General features: G+C 33.1%; 1 protein-coding gene across 5 annotated transcripts in view; it reads left to right on the forward strand.

Moving 5' to 3' along the window:
* The window catches only part of CNKSR2 (connector enhancer of kinase suppressor of Ras 2), a 282,747-nt gene that overhangs the window by 149,769 nt on the left and 106,694 nt on the right, over positions 1-26,284 (forward strand). For 3 of the 5 annotated variants that reach the window (XM_045089401.1, XM_045089398.1, XM_045089402.1), the window contains exons 9-10: positions 13,947-14,093; positions 23,945-24,078. In XM_045089401.1, coding sequence (XP_044945336.1) covers positions 13,947-14,093; positions 23,945-24,078 — 281 coding nt within the window. The remainder of the gene's footprint in view (positions 1-13,946; positions 14,094-23,944; positions 24,079-26,284) is intronic. The other 2 variants (XM_045089399.1, XM_045089400.1) reach the window with 1 other exon arrangement.

A 26,284-nucleotide genomic window follows, 5' to 3' on the forward strand; every position in this document is an offset into this window, starting at 1 on the left:
TGACTCTAAGGCCTTCGGTTTTAGTATATTCTCTCCCCAAACTCAAATTACAAAATTATCAAGCAAAAGGGGAAGAAGTCTAATGATCATGTAAGTGAAACTCAGGTTCAGTGAAAGATTGGCTGGCAAAGGTAAGAGAAGAGGAAAGGGAGTGAGAATTTACATAACTAGGGCAGTGAATCAGTTGGAATAAAATAAGAAATGGCTTAGAAATTTAACTTTATAGCTACTTCCTCACTCCTTTCCTTCAGGTCTATATGTAAAACACCTATTACGATGCCAGGCACACATTAAGAGCTCAATAAAAATTAACCTTCCAACCCACCTTCCCCCCTTTTACCTGCAACAACTCTTGGGCCAGTTGGAATCTGGCATCTCCACAGACTGCTACTAGAACCTAAACATTCATTTTGGATGATAATAGAGACATCCTCTGACAAGAGAATGTGTTCGATTCCTTAAAAGTAACTTTCCTTAATAATATGATCAATTACCAGATTATCTTCTTTGTGTTCAAATGAGAGACCTATTTGTGTAAGAATGGCTCATTTTATTAAATGTAGCCTAGTCTGCTCTCTCTTTTTTTCTGTTGCCTCCTTCGTGGTCTGTACAGTGCTTTTAACTTCTTACTAGACAATATACAGAGGTGATGAAATGGGAATTATCTTGGTTTTGTTACTATAAAAGGTTTGGTAGGTAGATAAATGAGTTGAAACAAGTATAAATTATGTGTAGTCTACAGTTGCCCCTTCTGTCCCTTCATTAATTACCAGAGACATTAAGGGTTAGTTATGATATAATAACTACATTAAGGGGTAGACTAATACATTTGAAACACTTATTTAACATTATTTTTTAATCCAATAATTAATTGATCAGAATAGTGGGATAATTGCCAATATTGTTCTATACCAACTAGATTCAATAATGAAGAGTATTGTTCAGTCTTACATTTTGAATGTTATTAGCCCTGTTAGTATTTTTTTGTAATGCTAAAAGTCATTACTGCTAAAGGTAGTAATATTCAATATAAAATCTGATAACTTTTCTTATTTTAAAATACATAGAAAAGCATCTTGAAATTTTTCCCTAAGGTCTAAGAAAGTTGAATAACTCACAGATGAATTCAAATACTATTTTTAAAAAATTGTTAGTATGGTATATCTTCAAGATGTCCAATTAGATGTATGTATTTTCTAGTTTGCTCTCTTTTTAAAACGTATATTTTCTTATTTGAAGTGAAACTGGAAGTCTTATGTCCTTTTTCATACTGCTATATTCTTTATTATAAATGGCTTTTAAGCTTTTCAAATCAACCTACTTCTGTGGCTGAGAAACTGTGGCTGCCAGGTAGGAAGAAGAAAAAATCATGAACATCCAAGCAAAGCAGACTGAGTCCTATTGCATGTCTTCCCCGCCAGTGAAGATCCAACTCCTCAAAGCTGCTGGAATCTCCCAAGATTTTTTCCACTTCATCTGCCACTACATCCCTCTCTCTGGGAGATACCTCGGCCTAGTTTGAACCAGCAACTCTGCCCTCACGATGCACTTTTAACACGTTTTTTTAGCTGATGACATTATTTATAGTTATTAAATCTATCGGGGCATATTCCTAATGAATCTGTTAAATTTTATGTTAATACTGTTTTTGGTGTGTAAGTGTTTTAAAGATTCTATCCATACTAAAAACAGATATTTTCTTCTTAGGAATATCAGTTAAAAGGAGTGGGGTATATGGTGGTTGAATCCAGCATTTGGAAAATTTCCTTTCATTTTGTGTAAATATTAAAACTTATTCACTATTATTTTGAAAGGTCTTCTGGAACCTGGTGACTAGATTCTGGCACAAAATGGTTTAATACATGTGGCTACAGAGGCTACTGGAGTGGAAAATAACTAGGTTGGGATAGTCAAAAAGATAGATTAGTGCAAATAGTTGGGATGTTGGACATTGATTAGTGAGAAATGGAAGATGAGTACTGTAAGCTAGTGTTCTTTATTATACACCAAATGGTAAATATTGCTCAAAAGACTTACAGGTTGTGGCAGTGGGGGCTGGAAGGGGAACATATTAAAGGACTATTGAGTCATCTGGAAAGTTCATTCTAGCTTCATTTATATAATTCTCAAAAGTATCTCCCTTATTCTCTCTTACTCTCACATCTAGTCTCTCCTTTTTGACTTTGTCTTCACCCTCTTGCTCCTTTAACCCCAGAACAGGAGATTATCGTTTACAAGGGAAACCAGCATCATCAGAATGGATACAGAATGTGGTGACCCTTTAAAGTCCAGCTCTCCCCTCCCCGCCCGCTCACCCTACCGCCCAGTCCCTGAACTTCAGCAGGAAGTTGGATGGCTTATTGAATGGAATCAATACCATGATATTGACTAACACCAGATGTTCTTTCGTTCTCTCTCTGTTTTTAAGTTTACTAAATTGTTGTCTTTATTTTTTAAGGTTTTATTTCTTAACTCCATTTCCTTCTTCTTTCCCTTACCATCCTCATCACTTCTCACTTGACTGTTTCTCCTCCATTCTTCACCTTGCTCACTCTTTTTTATTTTTGCCTATTTCTTTCTGTGCTTCCTTCTCAAATGAGGAAATATTTATCTTATAATTCCTTATGCCCAATATATTGAAAACTGACACCTCAAATGGCAGTATTTCTGGTGTACCTCACGTCTTATTCCTGTAAACCCAAGGTGTTGCTAGAGTACAGAGGCTGAATACATTAACATGGCATTTAACCTATTGCTTAACGAGTGACTATGAAAATACCATAATATAACTCTATTAGGGTTCTGAGAAATTGGTATTCTAAAACAAAGTTAATTGTTCTCTTTTGAAAGGGAAAAAAACCATGAAGAGTCATTTATCAAAAATTAAAGGAAACAATGCATGATAGTTTTCAGTTATTCATAGTAGTATTTTATTTCAGGTTCTGCCTTACATAGTAGGTAGTTTATGAGATTATCACAAGTTTTTTCTTTTATTTTGCATTAAACATTGTAGATTTGGTGAGAATGTGTGGAAACTGGTTTCGAAGTGCCACATATTGATATAAACTATATATTATATTTTGCCTTGAAAAATCAACTCATTACCTTATTATCAATACAGTATTTTGTGAGTTTTCTGTTACCAACTGAAATATTATATTAAGTCTTTATATGAAGGAGATAAATTTTATGATGCGTTAATGATGGTAACTTGCTATTAACCAATTTATTTTTTCTGCAGATTTCTACATCCTGACTTATTTCTTTCTTAATTCTATACTTCTTACTAGCTTCACCAGGAAAAATGTAATTGCCTTTCAAAATGGTTACTCCCAATTTATTTTTATTAATAATATGTATACATCCTTTGGTATCAACAGACAGTTAATATAATCCAGTTATTTTACATGGAATTTTAAGGTTTTTTTTAATATATAAATGATTATTTTGTATGTTTCTGATGTACCTATTGGCTGATGTTCTTACCTGCTTTGGCTTATTAAGAGTGCAACTCAACTTGCAAATCAGTATCCATAGGTGCGGCCCTTTTCCTTCCCGTATGGAAAAGGCAAAAATCAGCCAGTCACAATTGCCTAATTTACTTTCTGTCCGTAATAGGGGTGGGCAATTAGTGGATAATATTTAACTGTCTGAAAAATATAAAAATTATTGCATGAAAGGGAAACACATTAGAGCACCATAACACAGGAAATTCAAGAGATAATGATAATAATCTCAAATTCTTTTTAGGTTATTTAGCCCTAGGATTCAAATATAGGCTTCATCCACAAAATTAATATTCTAATCAGCCTGGTGGCTGAAATTTTAGGTAATGTAACCACTAATTACTTTTACATTTCTCTCATCATACTACCCTAATACTGGGTAATAGAGAATTTTTTTGAACTAGAACAAATGGCTGAGAGAGTTCAGTATGGGCCCACTTGGAGCTGACACTGAATTACCTTTTTTGTCTGAGTTGTTGGATTTCTGATAAAATGATTTCTAAAGATAACTGTTACAGTGAAAGTATTTTTGAGCCATTATGGAAGTTCTTAAATTTTTTATTGATAAAGATTTCCAATGATGTTTATTTAGCTATATATATGCATATATATACATGCTTTGGTTTTGTTTTCATATATATAGACATCTATTGTAGTATTTGCTTATATTTTCAAGTAAACATGTCTTTGTTAAATGTCTGACAATAACTGATATCATAAACATTATTCACAGCAAAAGCACATTTTTAAGCATGTCACTTTTTGAATAACAGGGTTTGGGTTACTTTTAACTAATTTTTTCATTTGGATTCCCAAATTAAAATTAAACATGGCTTTTCACTCATATAGAAATTTTCTTTATTCTTTCTCAGAATTCTTTTAAGTAGGAGCTATAGATTTTTAGATAACAGTGCTTTGTTTCATCCTTTAGTTTTGTTGACTAAGACTCTATTTTAAGATGTGTATTTGCAGTATCTTTGCAAGAACAGAAATGAAATATAGGAAGGAATGGCTGAAATGTAATAATTTCCTAATGTGTAAACTCAAAATTGTTTTAAAATTTAACTCGTGTAAATATCTTTAAAACTTTTAGCTAAAAACCTGTGTTATGGTTCTTTTAAAATATATTCTTGATTTTTGGGAGATGAGGCTCGGTAGTATGATCAAAGATACTCCCCAAATGCCTTTCACTGTAATGTGATTGTCTTCTTCTTCCACCTTTCCCTGGGTAAGGCTTCCAAATTCATTCAATTATATGTTTTGGAATGAAATAAAAATAGCATTGGCTTTGATTCAGTTTGCTATAGCATGTACAAAGGTAAACCATTAAGCCTCCAAAATAAACCTTTGGCCTTCAGAGACCACAGCATTACCAAATACCATATGGAAATGGAAGAAGGGAAAGAGAGCTGTATGCTCAAAATGCTAAATTGTACCCACAGTTCTTGAATCAGCCAGCCACAGAAGCAGAGACACCAGTGATAGAAAGGCTGCAGTTAGGGTATGTGATAGGTAACAGGAGATGAAGCAAGTAACAGGATAAGTAAATGTGTCAATTCGGTGAAAACTATGTGGGTGAGTCGTAAAACGTAAAGGAAAAAAAAATGATGACTGTTTTCTTCTTCCTACAAGCTTCCGCATGAGCCAATCAAAAAATTCGGATGTAGCTTTAGGGAACTTGTTGGTTATGGAGGAAAAAACTTCAGGAAGGTGGTGTGCAATAGGTAAAAGTACTAGTTTATTGTAGTCCCAAGTTGACTTTCTGCCTTGGACTACTTCTTCATTCTATAGCAGTTATAAATGTGCTTTCTCTTTAAATATAGTACAAACACTGTATATATGACTCTCTGAAATTCACATGAAAATATTAAGTACAAAAACATACATGTAAGCCAAATTATGAGCAACTCAACATGGTCCAAATTTCAGAGTAAAATTAAGCCATATAAAAAACAAATGCCTTAGAAAACAAATGCCTTGATGTCCTCTTATTTCACTGGGTAAGTGCCTTTTAAAGTTAAGGAGGATGTGAGATGAAGGGTTCAAGGAATAAAGATGTAAGATTGTGGGGGTTTTCCCCTAATGAAAATAAAACTTTTAATTCCCATATTCCTTCTTTTCAAATGATTGTTCCTTTTCTCTTCTCCCAGGATTACCTTTACTAAACTAATGTTTATGAAAATATCAACACTAAGGTTTTATATAAAATAGTTACACCTTAAGGCATTTCTGCATACTGTGAATTACCTATTTAAATTACTTCATGGCTAGAATTTAAAATCTTTTTGTGTGTGTAGTTACTTAGCCAAATGCATACCTTCTGGCTTATATTCACTTATATTTGAACCATGGGCAAATCTCTGTTTCTACTCAGTAAATGAATGGAAGATCAGAATTAGGATATTCTCCAATCATACTATAATTTAATATTGTAAGAACTTCTCATTAATATTTTGTGGGAAAAGATGAATTTAGGTGAAGGTGAAGTTTCTAGATTGGTACTCAAGTTTTATAGTTCTAGGGTCTTTGTAAGATACTGTATATCAAAATTCATTACTTCCGAAATGTTTATAACTATGACATTTCTTCCACATAGGTTGTTTTGCTAAAGAAAGGGGAAGTCACAGATATAAAATGTTGATTTTATTAAGCATATCAATATCTTCTTAATAATGTGAAGAAATAGAACATTATAATAAATATCTCAGCAACAGAAGATTTGGTAAAGACAGAGTGTCACTAGTCACAGCATGGTGGGTTCTGTATTAAATTAAGTCTCTAAAGTGCTTTTAAAAGAGTAGAAGGACATTTGGGTATATCATGGCTCATGTCATCAGACATTCATATAGGCACACCTCAAGTCTCTTTGAAATATCCTTTGTGAAGAGGTATAATTTATACATTACAACTTGTGAGTAAAAGTGTATATACACAGGAGCATGTATAAATGTTAATGAATCTGTTACTTTGTCTTATGAAGGATAATAGCTTTAAAAATAGTTTAAGAAATGTTCTATCTTCCTGTCTAGGTATAGAAATGCTTTCTTATAACTCCAAATACAACTGTGCTAAAGGTAAAGAAGTTCTGGGTTGATAGGCTTCAGTTCTTACCTTTATGCTTATTTAACTTTGGCTTCTTGGGACCATAGTGTAGAGCTTCTTTTTGTATGCTGATCAAATACTTCACCAAATGTTTGGGAATCAGATAGGCTAGGGTATGACCTAAAGGGATCAGAGACTACTTCCCTCTTTGTACCAAGAGGAAAAGAAGCCACTCATCTCTTTAGCACCAACCCCAAAGCCTCTTGTACACCTAATCTGGGCAACTCATTGTCCAGGGACCTGCCACTTATGTTGGCTGTCACCCCAGGAATTACAAGGCCCACATACAAGAAAGCAGAACCTCTGGTTTTTAACATTTGGGTTACCTTAAAGACTTTCTTGGGAAATTTAATCTGGTTTGTGTTGTATGTAAAATACATTTCAGTGTGCAAGTTGGCGATTATATCTAAATTTAGTAAGTAATACGGCTTGCCATTGTTTAAGAGACACTGGCTTGTGCTACCTTGGACAATCATGAAAATAATATTAGTAGTCAGCATATGTGAAAAACATATTATCTATAACTAATACGTAATTTGTATAAGATGCATATAGTGATTTTTAAAATACTCATTCCAACCCATGAACTTAATATGAATGAAATATTCTAAAAAATGTTGAGGAGAAAATTGGACTACTTACAACCACTTTAAAACAGTTTTCTGGTATAAAAAAAATTAAAAATGCTTATATAATGTGTATGACAAAGCAGAGTCTTTCTATGACAAATAAGAACTTTATCCACTGTTAACATTCCTTTTCATAATGACATCACTGTGACTTTAGATCTGGAGTATCCAAGATGCAAATACTACTTTTTTCAAATGTTCACTTATAAGAAAGTTTATTTGATAATTTTGGGTAAAGAATGTCTATTATAGCTTTAATATCTTCAAGTATATACATTTAGAGGAAAATTTAATACATCTTGGTTTTGCATACTAAATTCCTGTTGGAGTTTCAAGGCACTTTATTGTCTCTGAAACACTTTCATTCTCATTTCACCATATGATGTCACTAGTTATCAGATATTAAGTATCTACCATTTGTAAAGCACCTTATTGATTGCAAGTATATCCAGACGGATAGGACTCTGGTTTTATTCTCAAAAAAAAAAAAAAAAAACCTGGAAATCCAGTTTTAGGAGGGTAGCTGGGGGAGGGGGAGGGAAAATACATAACTTTAATAAGAGGCTGTATGTGAAAAAATGCCACTAGAGAGATACAGTGTGCTATGAGATTCTCATGAGGAAAATAGAGTTCTAGATGTTGAGAAGCTTTATGATAGATATTACGCTCACAGTGAGCCATTATGGATACATAAGATATTGTAGGTGGGGGGACAGTTACAATCTGAAGGAAGGGTGCTTTTGCAGAGACATGGCTAAGGAAGAAAGCAGTGTTGAGGAGAGTGTGTATTTCAATCTACCACCTCTTCCACCCATAGAGAACTGGAAGCTGCCCAAAACAGTGGTACTTTTTCTTATGCTTTTCTTCTTTCCCTCAAACTCCACATCCCCTTCACCTGTTGACCTCCTAAGAAATTGAGCTTATGCCAATAGAAAGCCTCTCCTCCATCTGAAAGGACGGGTTGGATGCCCCTTTGGGGGGCTCCCCTTGCACCTCCATTCACCCTATATTGAGGTTCTTCTCTTTATTGTAAATGTTTCCTGCTGCTCAGTATGCTCTTTAACGAAGCTCAGGCTGATGTATGCACCATTACATGCATACTACATGGAAGGTATATGATAAATAAACTGACTGTAAATTATTATAGTTAATCTTAAAAACATTAAGCACTTAAAATATTCTGGACATGGGCGAGTCACTGCCTTCAAGAGGTTCATTGTATAGTACAGCAGTTCTCAAAATGTGGTTCCCAGACCAGTAGCCTGAGCACCACTTGAGAATGTGTTTTAAAATGCAGATGCCACCTCAGACCTACTGGATCAAAAACTGAGTGTTAAAACACAGCATTCTGTTTTAACAAGCTTTCCAGGTGATTCTAACACATGCTAAAGTTTGAGAGGCCCATTAAAGAGAAATCAAGACAAGACAGCTGTGGCCATATTGATGAAGGAGCTATTTGAGGAAGTAATTCTTTATTTGGGCTTTCAGAACACTTTTCAAGTGTTCTTAAGGGAAGAACACTTTCTCACTGTAGCAGCATTTTGGAGGTACAAAAGACTAGAGGCAGAAAGACCCGTTAGGACTCTACTTTAAATCTAGCAATCAGGTTAAGCGAGCCAGAACTAAGGCAGGAAGAAGGGACATTAGTTGCTAGGATCTATTCTTTAGGACAAGTGGATTAAAAAGGAAGGGAAGTGGTCGTAGGTGACCCCATGCTCCAAATTTGAGACGATAGAGAACTTTTTTACTGATGTTGAATGAGAGCAAGGAGATAATGGGTTTGATTTTCAAAACGTTGCATTTGTTTGAATTAACATTGGGTTATTTAGAGGGTGGGGCATGCTTGCTGTCGTAATGCTTTGTGCTTTAGAATTAAACAGACTTGAATATAAATTCTGGCTTTGCCACTTAACCAAATTTGTAATATTGGCTGAGAAAACTTAGTAACTCTTTTTGCTTCAGTTTCTTCACATGTGAAACGGGTTTAATAGTTTCCCTCATACAGATGTTAAGACTGAAAAAATTCAAAGAAAAGAAACATAGTTATGAAGAATATAGCATAGTGAATTATTGTTGCTTGATTATTCAGTAGCTATTAGTAAGGATGAACTGAACTGTTGGAAGTATGTCACTAGAGTTCTAGGAGGCAGGGATGATGAGATGTGAGAGGCATATACACAAAGTTGGCACTGGAAGCTCTGGAAAGAGAGGAGACCTTTGTAGGAAGATGGGATGCAGTTTTAGAAAGGAGCCTAACAGCGTAGGGTAAACACCTGCATTTATTTGTTGTGAGGAGGAAGAAAAGACAGAGAACAAGCAATCAGAGATGTACCAGGACCTAATCTGTTGTTATATCACCTATTTGCATTTTCCTACCCATTCTGCATATTACAGTTGGAATGAGTCATGACTTTGAAAATCTATTGTAATCATGTAGGTGCTCGCTTCGGCAGCACATATATTGTAATCATTTAGTCTCTGCAAGAATATTGAAACATCTCTTTTGGTATTGAGCTCACTATTTTACAAGTCAGCTGATTCCTTTTTGGATGTCTTTGATTATTAGTATATTTTTCTTCACATGTATCCTTAACCCACTGTCTTGTGAAATTTTTTACCTTATTTAATTCCTTTCCGTATTAGTGGATTAGCCTCTTACGTTAGCCACCACTAGGATCCCTTCTTCCCTCTTTCAAATCTCCCTCAATCTTCCACTACAGAAAAGCTTTGATTGCAGCAAATGTAAAGAATACATGACAATCATTTTTTTAAAATTACTTTTATATCCTTACATGGCTTCTAATTCGGGTTTGTCACACAATATTTTAAAACTATAGCCAGAAAGAAAGGGGAAAGTGGAGAGGTAATCTTGGAAAATGATTATTTTGCTTATTTTCACATGAAGTTCTAACTCATATATTGCCTCTTTATATCATGCCAACTACCCATGCCCCCCTATAATCTTCAACCATAAGTATCTCAATAGCAGTTAAAGGAGAAATAAATTAATTTCAAGAATTCACTATGCTTTATTATATGGCTGAAAATGTGTTAGGATATCACAGGACCAAAGCTGAGAATCATTTTTCCCAGAATTTTAATACCATGTCATATATTAAGCCCTTGAACAGAACATGGTACAACCCAATAAATGGTTACAATTGTTACAAATTATATATAGTAGACAACATAGAAACTAATGAAGAAATGAACCAAATTAGAGAGTTTGAGATAGCTCCTAGGAAAAGGACTATTTGAATGAGAGACTTGAGGTCCGGTTGCTGTTTAGGAGTGTACAAGCCCTGGGTGGGACTGGTACAGCTGAAACCTACATCTGTTATTGAGGAAAATGTCACACAAAGGCTGTGAATTGCTCAGCCACCTTCATTCCCATTCAGTAATTAATATGTGAACCTGATTTAACAGTTAAATATCTACTGAAATAATTCACTGAACCAAAAATCAACAGATAATACAGTTCTTATTAAACACAGCTGGGCAATATTTTTTTTTTTTTGCTAATCCCCTGAAAGTATAATTAGCCAAGAAGATGTGGTTCCTCCATCACTAACTTTTACTCTTTTAAATATTGTTGTCTTTCTGGTTCTATACTTTTTGTGGAAATTGTCCCTATATAACAAACAGTCCTCATTAAGTAACTCATAAAATTCTTGATTTTCTAAACGGAATATTACTATTCATGGACTAAGTCCATTTATTTTGTTCATTTTGTTGTTTACAAGAATAATGTGTTTATCACTAAAGTTCAGCAAATAGAAGTATAAAGAGGAAAATATAGACTATAGACCTTATTCCCCTTTAACACAAGCACTGCTCATGATGTTGCTTATCTCTATGTTTTCTATATTTATATAATTTTTTTTTTACAAAGGTAGGGTTGAGTTACATTTGCTATTTTGGAACTTCCTTTTTTTCTACACAACAATTTTTATATCCCTTACTAATGGGCATTTACATAATGTACAGTTCAGGGTTGGTTTAAACAGTACTGTGGCACATGTGTTGCACATTTATCTCTGCTTTTATCCAAATCATTTCCTTATGGGAGTGGAAGTAGAATTGGGGAATCAAAGGTACATACTTTATATGGGTCTTCATGGATATTTGCTTACCTTTGTTTAAAATATTCCTGATGCTATATCAGTCAGAGGGGGAAGGCTGATTGATAAATAGTAAAACTTGTGTTGAATTTAAGTATTGGGGCACTAAATTCTACACCTGAAACTAATATTACACTGTATGGTAACTAATCGGAACTTAAATAAAAACTCGGAAAAAAATAAAGAAAGAAAACTGAAAGAAATAGTGAAAGTATATACTTTTTTGCCATTAGATAACATTCAGCTATAAAATTAAAATCTAAACAAATTGCTGGCTTTCTCATCAAAAAACAATTCTACCTTTTCATGGAAAAACAATTCTATTTTTGGGGATTGTATATTCAAAAAGAGCACAAAGTATGAAAGAACAAGATGAATCAAATTGCAGCAAACATCATGCAGGAAAACACCATCTAGCCTTCGAAATTCTCAACTAGACACAGTGATCATAACAGAAAAAAATGGAAAGAAATTGATGGATAGAAATGTGTATTGCTGAGAATACATATGCTAAAAGAAAAAGATGACCATCATATTGACTATTTTAGTATAGTTAGTAATTATTTGAATAAATAAAAGTAATGATAAAATGTGGTTATCCTTAATAAGTTGCTCATAAACTCTTCATATAAACAGCATGTTTTCTCCTCTAAACTTTGAACTCAAAAATCTGCTCACTTATTTTTTTGGCAAGCAAAATGAACACTTGGATTTGAATTCACTTTGCTTTGACTCTTGGCTTGAAGAAATGACCGCAGAGATACTTTTTAGCTATCAGAGGATTCATACTCAATGTAGTACACCTTTGGGCACATAATAATCCTCACCAATATGTAATGGGAGACATTTGACCAGTTTCATTACTTTAGTTATCTGCATTAATGTGATTTAAAAAAAAAAAAACTGGCAGCCTCTTATTTGTGTTAGGCAAGTATCACAATGATCATTTTGATTCATATCTGGGACCCCTCCCTGAGTTTTTTTTTTTTAAGATTTTATTTATTTGACAGACAGAGATCACAAGTAGGCAGAGAAAGAGGGGGAAGCAGGCTCCCTGCTGAGCAGAGAGCCCATGCGGGGCTCTATCCCAGGATCCTGAGATCATGACCTGAACCGAAGGCAGAGGCTTTAACCCACTGAGCCACCCAGGCACCCCCTGCCCCGAGTTTTTAAGCATTGTGCCATCTCACTTCTTTTCTGTCCTGACTTTTTCTCTTCACCATCACTCCTTTCAGCTGCAGTAGAGGTTGGGATTTAAACAAATGCTCATGCATTATGTAAGCCACTGTGTCCCATTATCCCACAGTGGCTGTAGTCCAGAGCACCTCTTCATTGTAGTCTCACGGTCTGTGATTCTTTCAGTGGAAGTGCTTATTCTTTTCAGCTTGATCATTATCTTCCTGGCAAAAAAGTGGCGAATAACAGACAAGGTTATCCATTCCCTTGCACTTGGGTGCCTAGGAAGAAACTAGATTACTGTTCAGACCGCTTGTCAAATCCTGCTTGTAATCCAGGATAAATTTTGATCCAACGTATTTGTATGACATCCTGGAAAATTCTAATCCATTAGAGTCAAGGTTCCTCTCTCTTTTAAGTGTGAAGTGTGTGTGTGTGTGTGTGTGTGTGTTTGTGTGTGTGTGTGCATGCGCGTGTGTGTGTGTTTTAAGTCTTAGAGTAATATCTATTTTTAATGTGCTTCAAAGCATAGAGGATTTCAGTTACCTGATTAACTGCATAACTAGTCCATCTTCAAGCAAACTAACAAATTATTCTATGTTTAAAATCTTAAAAGGATGACAAGTGAAGTAATTTAACATGGAAAACAGTTAAGTCAAGTTTCAGGACATTTATTAAGTACTTGGATTTAATTATACATTATGTTTTGAGGTGATACTCAAAGAGAATGGCTTCATTAAATTCAGCACATTATATTTTAAGTTTATAGGGTCGTTTGGGACACATTTCCAATAGCATCTGCAGGGAGTAGTGTTACGTTGTCGTTTTTCTTCTATTCTTATAGCGTGGTGAAAGGTTAATTTTATTGATGCTATCTTCCATGCATCAGAATGTTGTCTTGCTTTGTCAGTACCAGCTATCAGTAGTTTAAAGTCAGTCTAATTTAGAGAGACTTATACCACATATCTCTAAAAGATGGTGATGAGAAAGCATGTGGTATAGCTTGTAAGCTCAGGACATTGCAAAATCCTTGTCTTCAAGCATGTGGATTTTTGAATTGTACTTGTGAACAGAGCTCGGATCTAGACCTTGCACAGCATTAATGATGACATAATTTCCTTAAACTCTAAATTACTCCATTGGCAGGATACAGTTTTAGTCTCTGCTTTGACATGGTAAATGTCCATTATGTTTATCTCATAATAATATGGACTCTAATGCAATAACATGGTTAATCAATTCAGAGATAAAATTTCTTTTTTGAGTATTTATCTCCTGAAAATTGATAGGATGGTACACCAATTATGTGATTTTCTTTTTTTTTTCTTTAACTAATCTTATTAAAGGGGGAGAACATTAAATCTTTGAATACTGTACCTCAATTTTATTGTAATGATTTTGCTGGTTACCAGGTGGGGTGGCAGTTGAAAAATTTGGTGAATGCACTACGAGAGGACCCGAGTGGTGTTATCTTAACTTTGAAAAAGCGACCTCAGAGCATGCTTACCTCAGCACCAGCTTTACTGAAAAATATGAGATGGAAGCCCCTTGCTCTGCAGGTAATGAAGCTTAATCATAAGTCATACACCATCATTTTAGCCATAGATTATCTCAGTAATGCTTCTTTATTGTGCCTCATCTCAGCAGCATATGGATTAATCTTGTATGCTTTTGAAAATTGGTTTGTGAAATTATCTCTTCACAGCTTATCCTAATAGGCTTAATTGTGATGAAATCTGTAAGTTACTATAACTAAAACCCAAATGATAAAGAACTCTGCCTTAATTTGTAAACATTTAAAGCATAATTTCAAAAAAAAAAACATAAGCAATTTCAAGCCAAAATATGGATAAAGATGAAAATGAGAGGTTTCATCTTGAGATGTAATCTTCTATTTAAAAGTTACACTCTCATACTTGGAGAAACTGGATGACAGTTTATAGACTTCTTTTAAATCAGTTCATAAGATAGTTATTTATAAACAGTAGGTAAAGAAAGTTTTATATAGTAATTAAAATATACCTACTGCATTCCCTCTGATCATTTTTTCTTTTCCACCCTGTCGGGTAGCAAAATAGGGAAATTATTGCATTAGAATTTCTGCATTTTTCTTCAGCATGAAACTACTCCAAAAAATTACTCTATGGATGTTGATAAATTATATTCATTAAGAAGCATAGTTATCTTGGAAGTAATAAGAATATGATTCTGATCAATGAATGACAAGGAAGTAATACATTTCTTTCCATTTCGGTCAATGTAATCTTCAAACGCATCATAAAAGAAATTTTTGTCTTTCCCAAAACCTGCATTTTTAAAATAGGAGAATATTACCTTTCTTAGAAGTGTAATTTTTTTTAAATTGCAATTTCTCACCGAACTAGAACATTGCCCTTTGTTCAGATTAAAAAGAAAAGCAATATATGTGAATGCCATTGTTGTCACTGCTATAAAAATTGTTATTTCTATATTAACACCTTATACCATTCTCAGATGTTTTTCCCCCTAAAATCTTAAATTCTCCATTACACATAAATGCCCTTATGGATTATAATGATTTGTCATTGTTTAAAACTTTACTACTTATTGACCTCAACGTTTCATTATATTTAAATAACATAAAAACATATAAAATGTTCTAACATTAAGGTCTTTAAATTTTTAATGTTAATCTTTCATTTTTCAAATGAATATATGTAAACTGTATGAATATGTCCAAAAACATTTGAATTGCAGTATATGTCTATTATCAAATATTTTTAATGTCATTAAATTTTTAACTCAATGTTTTTTAACTCATTAAATCATAAATTAGCAGATCAGACTTTCCCATCACATCATTTTACTTTCTTGCTGTATTATAAGTTGCTTTGTTGTTCCACTCTGTAGTTTTCCTATTGACATGTCTTCCTCAAAGATCCTGAGAGGTGCAAACACTGAAGAAGAGTCCCACAGTTATAGCCATTAGGGTTTTTTTCTCTATATATGTGTACTTAAATTTAACAACTTCTCTCTAATCCCTTCTATTTCACCTCAAACACCAAAAAGACACTATTTTCATACTGATTCATGAACTGTGCTTGAGGAAATATCTCTAGGAAATAAATTGATAATTTGGTCCCTTTTTAGATTCTTTTCCACAAGCACAAACTGGAGATTAAGTTAATGACACTATCCAGTTAATCACTTTTATATAAAATGCTGAAATAATTGAAAGACCAACACTTCTTTTTTGCCACACATTTGGTGTATATATTCAAAGCTGGAGAACAAAGACTTTGATTTTTTAAAATTATTTCACATCATGGTTTAATTATAATTATAATATGTTATTAGGATACTATTTTTAGGTCCATTGCTAACTGCCAAGAAATATGCCTCACCAGATCACTAATTATATTTATTCCTCATTGCCTGTACAGTTACTCTGGATATATTTATAAATTTACTTTTTCAGATTGCTGAAATCAGAAAAAAGGAAATCAGCATTTCCATAAGTGCTTATATGTATCAACATTTTTGTAGATTTGTTATTTCAACTGAATTTAGTTCCACTGAAATGTATTGTCCAAGCTCGACTCCTTATAGATAAACAGTACTGTTGGGAAGGTGGGGAACTTGCTTTGAACTTCTTTAAAAACTGCTCCAGTGACTGACTTTTTACAGAGCAGAAGGAAGAGTATTGGTTTTAATTAAATACTTCCTAATGGTGTTAAAACAAGCTCTTGGTGGTAAGAACAATGGATAAGTTCTCCAACCTACTATACTACCATCACCAAATATCCCTGAAATTTTGAAGACCTGAAATCGTACCATGACAGAGTTGTTTCTTGACTTTGCAGCTTTGGGCTACTCTAAAATACAGAGACACCAAAAGCGTAATGGGAACTCTGGTCAGAATTTTTATAGAGTGTAAATTAACCAAAGATGAACAAAACCTGATGGTACCAGAATCTGTAGACTAAAGGTAGACTGCCTCCCAGGCGGGGGTGGGAAGCAAAAGAAATAATGAGATAAGAAGGTCTTACAGGCAGTTTTGGATTCCTTTGTGACTTTGCCAGAGGCCACACATTTTTCCTAGTGTCTAAGAAAGAACCTCAGATGTAAAATGCAATGCTTAATGCAGGAATAATCCTCTGTGTAGACCGAAGTACCAGTCTTACTGTATTCTTGCTTCTGGTATGTGTACAAACACATTGGAGCTAAAATATCCATTAACTCAGTTAAATATAAATATTCAGTGTTCGCACCTGGAGAATTGGACCTTAGGTCATATTTTTGTCCAAACAGTCTACTAAGAAAGATTTAGATAGAGGTTACAAAAAGAAATAATTTATGGCGTTTATTTAATTCAATATGTCTCTTTCAACTTCTTCTTCTCCACCAGGCTTAATTTACCTACTAACATTTTCAAATAAAATATGGCCAGGTTTGTGTATTTTGGAAGCCAGACACTAATACACACATCTTAAAAAAAGAAAAACTTTATTCTAACATGAGGAATAATTATTTTTTTAAACTAACAAGGAAATAATTTGTACCTACACAAATAAAATTCAACCTTGTCTACCCTAAGGTAGAAGACTGTGAAAGAATACCATATTTTCATGAAACAAGTTTTATTTCTCAAAATATTTTGTAAGGGTAGCAACTTCTATTATTATTCAACTGCAATAATAAATTTGGATTTGGATTTTCTTGTGAAAATCATTCGTGAAATTATAGCCAAATAAACAAAAGCATACAATTCAGCTTCATGCTCACAGAGCAATTTCATTAGTACATTTCATGAAATCTGGCAGTACTTTTTTTAAAATTTCTGATTTCTCAAACATTTTGCAATAGAACTAAAAGACTTAGAGATACCTTAGTCAAATATTACAAACAAGATTTAATCTGAATTGAATTCTGTTGTCATCTGCACCATTTTTATAAATAGTAGAGTTGTTTTACATGAGATAGAATCTTTCATTCTGTGTGAGCAAACCAGGGATTTCCTGCTTTCCAAGAACTGTTTTAAAAAACATGTTCTTAGTAGCATGTCTACTAATGCCCTGGATTTTGGTGACCTTAGTGATTACTTAGGTCAAGTTCTTCCAATTTAATGAAGAAAATCCCAGGGAATTCTGGATAAACTTCAAGGTGTATTTTTGGTGTTTGTGGTTTTAAGTTACTGTGAGTAGGTCACAAGCATGCGTGGGTGGTGTCATTTTTTCTTCTTAGAAGAGATGCATGGGACAATTAGCTGGACAATAGCAAGAATCTTGATTGAAATCATCACTGGGAATCAGCATTTTTTAAAAAAACATCAAAGAACCCAGCTTTTTTGGTGAGAATGCCTCTCAAATCATCACTATAATCAATGTTGGAATTCAACATACTGATATAGGTTTCATTAAACACATTCTTATATGAAATAACATCAAGCTGTATCATTAAAATTTTGTTCCTAAACTGCATTCTAATCCATAAATTTCTTATATCTGTGTGAGAGTTTCTTGCTTTTGTGGTTTTGTGTTTTTCATTTAAAATCTTACTGCTTAGCATTATCTTGATGCCATTTTTACAGGAGATTTAACTTTGAGCAGAAAACGAAATGGAAAGCAAATAGTCATAACAGTCGATTTTGTCTGTCAACTGGTATAACAACAGAACACTAACTGGTTACATCACATTTCAAATACACACAAATGTGAATGGTTAAAGTATTCTGTGAAAACCAAAACGTAAGAAATAATAAAATTTGTTTTAATATCGAAGTTATGGATCAGGGTGACCGAAAAAACCATTACTAACAAAAGTTATATTTCTGAGAGTTTTATTTTAAAAGCATGTTTTGAAGAGGAAGATAACCAATATTAAGTATGACACTAGAGAAGAAAGGAAATCTTAACTAAAAATGTAATTGTGCTGACTGAAAGGCAGAAACAATTATATGTTTTACATGCTCAAATTAGTAAATAGCTGCAAGCAGTTGTCACATCAAATTTTTGTTCAGCAGTGTTTAAGCAGATTAATTAAAGTATCTAAATCACAATTGTGTTTTTCAGCCAAATGCTTTCAAATGTTACACTGACTACAGATAATCACCTAAAATGCAAAAATTATTTTTCAGTTTCTTTATTATTTAGTTTCTCATTCTTTAATTAATATTCTAAAAAATGATGTTTACTGTAACTTGAAAAAAATGGAAGTCCAGTTTTAATGTTGCAGTACTAACTATGCCAGTAAGACTGGACAACACAAGAATAAATATGCTCGTTTTAGTACAGTGTGCAAAATTTGATGACTCAGTGGATAAAGCCATTTTGTAGTGTGACTCTGATCTATATTTCTTGTATATCATGTAACTACATATTTTTATGCACATATATCTGTATTTTAAAACCTATACAGATATGGTTTCCTGATCAAATTACTGGTCAGAAAAACAATGTTTCTTTTCTTGGTGGTCTAATAGGAAAGGAAAGATTATATGCTTATAAAAGAAAACTCAAGTCTTTTGTACCTATGAATTTAGATTCTAGAAAAAGCTGTGAAAACATTGAGAGTGGGAGAATTTTGAATACATGATTTCCTTTGCCTAGGTTCTTTTCAAATAATTTAATACTCAAGAAAAGCTTTCCCAGGGAAAAGTATGCCCAATAATTTTCCAGATTAGATCTAACATTCTTGATATGGTCAAGAAACTTAAAAAATTGTATACAATGTCTTGCCTCCCAAAATCCAGCATACATTTTCTCTGGAGCATTTGTTTAGATGATTAAGAACAGAGTTGCTAACATAAAACAACATTCTGGTACTTGTGTTGGGAATTATAATAAAAATGTGTTTGAATCGAGTAAGGACTTTGTGTTAATGTTCTATGCTAGAATAATGGGGTATTGTGATCCATCCGAGTCTGTGCTTATTCCCCAGAGCGACTAAAATAAATGGCCAGGTTTTATACTTTATGTAATCATTCGTATTTCAGTGGGTGTTTTCCCCCTGTAAGGCAAAGCAAGCTCTTTGTGATCTTTGCATTCGTGAATTTTAGGACCACATAATGTATAACACACTGTTTTAATCTTTAATTTTGGGGTTGTCTTTTTGTCACTGGTGTCATTCAAGACTTTCTATAGCCCTATGAAAGCCAGCTCACTTACCAGACAGAGCGACAACTACATTTAAGATAAGCTTGCCAAGAGTTCTTAAAATGTAAAATGTTTCAAATAAAACCTCAATGTCAAATGTAGTTTCTTAAGTATGGAAGCTCTTTTCTCATAATCTTTAAGACCATTGAGGTTTCAGAGGTATGCCTTCCAGATGTGCTCAGTTACCTTAAAAACGTTAGAAGTGGGAACATAAGGAAAAGACCTGAGCCATCAGAGGATTCAAAGTGAGATTTCAGTGATTCCTTACAAATGCTGAAAATCTTATTTTATAACAATAACAATCTTCCAATGCTGTTTAAACTGGAGGAGTAGGATATTATTACTGAAGTAATCACGCATGATTCAGAGGAAGATCTGTGTAGTACCATATTGTAGGATACGATTCGAAAGTATGTAGCTCAAACTGACAATATGGAAAAAATGTATGTGTATGTTTAACCTAGTAGGTTTCTAGTAATAGTCCTATTGACTGTAGTAAGTTATCATTAACTGACTTAAGGTTACCAATGTATATTTGAAGAGATGCATATGATCATTTTATTTAGAATCTGGATATTTTCAAAGATGCATTCCAGTGCCTGAGAAATCTATCAGAGTTGTTTTAGCAGAGCTTTATGTCAGTAGGACCATTTACATATGAAAACCAAATGTTATGATAAGGTCCTTCCAGGAAATAAACCTGTTTGCATAGAATCCAAAATGGATCCATATCGTACTTGATTGCATACTGTAGCATATTAAGTTACACAGAAGCTTCATGCTTATTTGAGTAACAAGAAGCAGTCTTAAAATAACCTTGTATTTAAATGATGATAATTCTTAATTCTCTTTCCATATTTTGCCGATATAAGAGAAAGTATCAAGGTGGCAAGAAGAAAATCAAAAAGTATTACCCTTATTTCTACATTTTTCTTTAAATTGGGACTTCTTCATAGTGCTGTAGTAACTACTTTCTATGTTATGAACAGATGATGGAAAGTAAATGTTGCCAAGATAGGAGCAGCTATCTTTCTGCATTATTATGCTAACTTATTTAGATATTTTTCTGAAACTAAGAAATATGCCTATTAAAATGTGAATTGGATGCTGAGAGAATTCCTTTTTTGATTCGAGAGAAGCCGTATGTGTCACTTTTTGTGTATTTTCACACACTTAAATGGTTATTGGTGGTGTTTGTAATTTTAATGCCACTTGTTACAACTAAGAATTTCTTGCTGGTGATTTCGGCTAATAATATCATTTATTCTGTGCTTGATTTAATCAAATTTTGCCTATCTTTCTAATGTTCTTTAACATCTTTTTCATTCTTTTTAATTTTGTATTCAGTTCTTGTTCAAAGGTAGAAAAGTTTTTAAAAGATTATAATTTTAAATTATCACAAAAACTTCTTTTGGGGTTAAGCAGCTATTTCTATCTTCCCATGAAGTTTCTATTTTATCATATTTTATTTTTTCATTGCTTAATGTATAATTTTTTAAATAGGATTCTCAAGAAGAATGTTTACTTTTTAGTGTGAATTAGTTTAAGAAAAGTAATAGAATTAGTAGACAAAGTATAATGAATATATTTAATATTTACTGTGCGTTTTATTTGGTACAAAGCATACTGATTAGCCAGATGATCAGCTGAAATGTTTCCTGTGATTTATCAGATAATACAATAACTAGCCAGTTGTTGTTGTTAAGCAATAGGGTTGACTAATTTCTGTTTTCTCAAAAGAATAAGTTGTTTTTTTTCAGTCACTTCAATTCATTGAACCAGCTGGCACAGTCAAACCTGTTATTCATTTAAACATATTTAAGAGTCTTTTTCATCTACGTATTTACTAATTTAGCGCATCATGCTAACTGATACATTAATAGCAACTTCTTTCTGAAAATAGAAACTTAGAGAAAATAGCAATTTGAAGAACGCTGACATGGCTAATATTTAAGCTTACTGGAAGTGGAAAGACACATGCACCCTAAGGAATCCAAGTAATAATCCATGTAGAATGTTAGTAATGGTCCAGGCAGAATAAAAATTCTGTTGGTCCTTACCTCACACTTCATGGCTATTTAAAATATACCTGTAAGCACTGACTATTGTTTCTCTTTTTTCCTTCCATCCCTCCTTTCTTCCTTTTGGTTTAGGAAAGGAAGAGGTGGGCACTAACCAAAAAAGATTCTCTTTACTTCTATAAGTGGTAAAATAAAAGGATAGGTCTTCAGAATAGAGTGACCCTAAAACAAAAGAAAGAGAATAAAAATTTTTTAGATTATTTTTAATTGCTTATTTTTTTTAGAACTTGTTCTTTAGTTCACATGCAGTATTAGAATAATTTAAAATAAGAGATACTGGAGCATTTAAAAAGCATACTGAATATAAGTTTTTCTCTCACACTGTATGTTACAAAGTTTTGGAAAGTAATGTACTGCATAATGGATTTTTTAAATATTTCAATAATGATGAAAATTACTTATTTTTATGTCATCTGTATCTAGTACCAAGATGTCCTAACAAAGAGGAAAGCGATTATACAGTCACATCACAGTGATTATATATAGTATGTCTAAAGACTTGATCTAAAGAACCTATCATTCAGAGATGTGTTGTAGAGGCATGTAACATATCACTAGAAACAATACGCTTCATTTCCTCAGACTTCATGGTGTTCATCCATACAGATGGCTCTTGATTACCTACATAATCTCTTGATTTCCCATCGCCAAGATTTTTGTTACTAAAAGACACTTAATTTAACTGGACACTCTTTCAAAATCGGCATAAACAAAAGTTTACTGCACACTCATAATACTTCAAAATTTCTTAACATGTAAAGTTTTTGACTTCCTTTACATCATATGAGATAGAATATTGTAGAGTCCCAAAATAAATTATCAATTATTTCCCTTCTCTCTCTCTTTCTTTAATTTCTATTTCACATAGATTAAAACTTAGCCATCATTTTGGCAGGATGTGTGATTTCAAGCTATTAAGGTGAGCTGTGTAATAAGGAAGGTCAAAACCCATGAATTTAGTCATAAACTATGTAGCCTACCCTAGTGGCCTACATTGTGCATTGTATTTATGTTTGGTTTTTTGAATATTTTGTTTCTCTGTAAAAAAGCTTTGTCACAATATAAAATAGCTGTAATATGCCATTTTTTTTTTTTTTGTCCAGCAATACATGTGAAAGTAATAGAACTTGGGTCTATATAGATTGGCTAAAAGTGTTTTCATATTGGCTAAAATGGCAACATCTTATCATGTGAAGTTACAGTTCATTTTGTGATCATTACTTTTGTGTTTGCAATTGCACTAAAATCCTTATTTTTAATATGTTATTGTATACATAGCTAATCCATAAGATCTGTAAGATAAACATGAACATTTGTGAATTTTAGTCTCATTTTAGGATAATTTTTCAAAGCAAAAGGTCATTCCAAATGCTTTGAAGCTTAGAATTGGGAGAGCTCTTAAGTTAATGCATTCTGGTGTATCGCTTTATTCAGTATATATGCTTTTTTAATTTTTAAAAAAGCATTTCATACTTAAATAGGCATGAAAATGTGACCTATAGAGGTGTATCTAAACGTTATTTTAAACCAATGCTAAATGTGCGTGCCTATGAAGGGTGGAATGATTGTGTTACATTAATCACCATACTTTTGAAGATGTACCATAAGATGACCTTGAGAAGACAGTTAGTTGTGTTTATCTTTATGAAAAAAGAAAGTATTCTCTCATATTGGCCTTTCATCCTCTATTCTTGTAAACCTTTCTGAGAATCTGTGACATTCTGCTAACTTAGGAGTATAGTATATCTTTTGGGGGAAAAGATAAGAAGTATCTTTCTTGTGTATCAGTCAGGATGTGAGGAACTAATTCTTTTGAAAGTTACTCTTTATTGTCTTCCCTTCAAAGGTGGGATTCCAACAAAGCAAATTTAATTTAAATAAGTTTCTGACTGTGAAATAAATCTTACCATTATGAAACACTGCATGGTGCTTTTACTTTATAAATGGTTTTTACATGGTTATGCCATAGAGTAAGGTGAGTTGAGAACTAAGTGGGAACCTCTAAAGTAATAAATTAATTTGGTTTTGGAGATTGAAAGGAAAATCTGTGCGCTAAATAAACTGCTTCTTGATTTCAGCCAAGTTCAAAAACTGCAAAAATAGATAATTTTAAAATGATAACTATGTGTCGTTGTTGTTGTTGTTGTTTTGTGTGTTGTTTGTGTGTGTATGTATTTTCTTTTTCATTTTAACCAGCCTCTTATACCTAGAAGTCCCACAAGCAGCGTTGCCACGCCTTCCAGCACCATCAGTACACCAACCAAAAGAGACAGTTCTGCTCTCCAGGATCTCTACATCCCCCCTCCTCCTGCAGAACCATATATTCCCAGGTAAAAACCAGCTTCTATCCAAAGACTAGCCTAACTATGTAAATTGTGATGTAAATTCTCAAGGAGCACCTTGAATGTTTTCTTAGATAGGAACTCTAAGCATATTCTGGAAAACTACTGCATTGTAGAGAAGGCACTTTGCTTAATAATAGCAGTAATGGGCGCCGGGTGGCTCAGTCGGTTAAGCGGCAGGGAGCCGCCTTCTCCCTCTCGCTCTGCCTGTTGCTTACCCTACTTGTGTGCCCTTTCTCTCTGTCAAATAAATAAATAAAACCTTTAAAATAATAATAGTAGTAGTAGTAACAATAGCTAATCTGTATTAAACACTATGCATTAAGTATCTTGTAAACATTTTCTCATATAATAGGAAAGAGTAGGAAAGTAACAACAAATAACAATTGGGATTCTTTTAATAAGTAAGGAATAAGTGAGGGTTCTTGGCTAAGAAGACCCAGAAAATCTCAAGTTACTTTGAAGCATTCTATACTTTTTTTTCTAAAAGAGAAGTTTATAGATAACTTCTATGCCTTCTAATATGTGTGCAATGAGGGAGCTTTTTGGGGAGGGGGTAAATGATGAGAAGAGAGAGTATAGTATCCCCCCAATATTTCTGTATCTACAGCTTCTCCTTGATTAGTTCAATAATGTTTCTGTCAGAAAGTGGAAAGAATTTGCAAGAGAATGAGTTGCCTTTAGAGCCTATTTTCTAGATTTCTTGAGGCTATATCTCTGTTTCATTTCCAGATTCTATTTGAAATTCCTGGCAGGTGTGAAAGATTACAACTTTGTGCCATAATGCATTCTGTCCAAAGCATTCTGATATCCAGCCTTGTGGAATATAAAAATTATGGAAAGGGGCCAGCACTAAATGGGGATAATTAATACCAATCACAAAGAATTTGGTTCCATTTTTAAATTAGGTTTGCAGTCACTCTAAAACAGTAATTTAAGGTCTCTTATTTTCAAGCCACACTTCATATTAAATTTCTTCAGTATATAAAAGAACTGAAATACCTTTTTTAATTAATTTTCATTATTCTTTGGTGCACCTAATGTTTCAATTCTCTCAGATATGAGGGTACTGACATTTTACTATCTAAATGTTACATGACAGCATAGTGTGTCCGCAAATACTGTATTGTTGTCTAGTAATAAAACTGTAGTCCATTTTATAAACATTTTAGTTCTTAATTTTGAGAATTAAATGTAGCTGTGGGAACATGGTTTATAAGAAGACATAATTTACTAAGCTGGCTTTTCACAGATCTTTCTAATATGTAATTTACAGTCTTATGTTAAAGTTACAATCAGATGCACAGCTCCGTCTGATATCCTAGCCAAACGCAAGTGACATTTTAATTCTATTAAGATGGTGTCAGGCTTTGAATACTCTTGCATGAGGAACAATAAAAATGTGTGCTTCAAATAGTGAGTCTTTAGTTTGTTTTCATTTTAATTGGAAAGACTTTTATTTCAATGCAAATGATTATTTAAGAAACCTTACCCCAACAGCTACATGTACAGATAAACATCAGAAGATTATTTTTATCAAATATCTGCAGTTTTTTAATCTTCTTTCCTTTTCTTTTGTGTAGGTAGGAACTTATTATAAAGAAAGTATTTCCTAGATAGAAACTGTTTAAAATATACTTCAGGAGACAAAAGAATAAAATGATTGAGTTCTGTCCTCTGAGTGTGGTGGAGATAGGATTATGGCAATGTGTGGAAGCCAATAAAAAGCTTGAACATACTATTTAAAAATACTAAAGATATTAGAAGTTGAAGTATCAACATGTTGATACTTGTTTTGTCAGTATTGTTTGAAAGCGTCATACTTTTCAGTAAACTTCATAATCACTTTAATTATCCTACACATATTTTATTTAATGTAATCACTATTTCAGAATATGACAATATTCTAGATATATTTTTAGTTAAATTATTAATTATCCAAGACACACAATCAATTGATATAACACAGTCAGAACAATCCATGCATTTGAGTTCCTTGTATATATAAATTATCTGCATTTTCAGGTTTGACTTGAAGTTACGGCATAAATACAGCCTTGACACTTTTTTCCCATTTTGCTGTTTTGATATTAAATGGGGCTTGCCTAATTTAACTCATCTGAATGTTTCTTTTTTCCTATATTAAAAAATTTTGTTTATGTAGGGGAGGCATATTAGTGTTAATTTGAATTGT

Source organism: Mustela putorius, unplaced genomic scaffold (genome assembly GCF_011764305.1).
Source record: "Mustela putorius furo isolate JIRA1106 unplaced genomic scaffold, ASM1176430v1.1 tig00003836_pilon_pilon_pilon, whole genome shotgun sequence".
Lineage (NCBI taxonomy): Eukaryota > Metazoa > Chordata > Mammalia > Carnivora > Mustelidae > Mustela > Mustela putorius.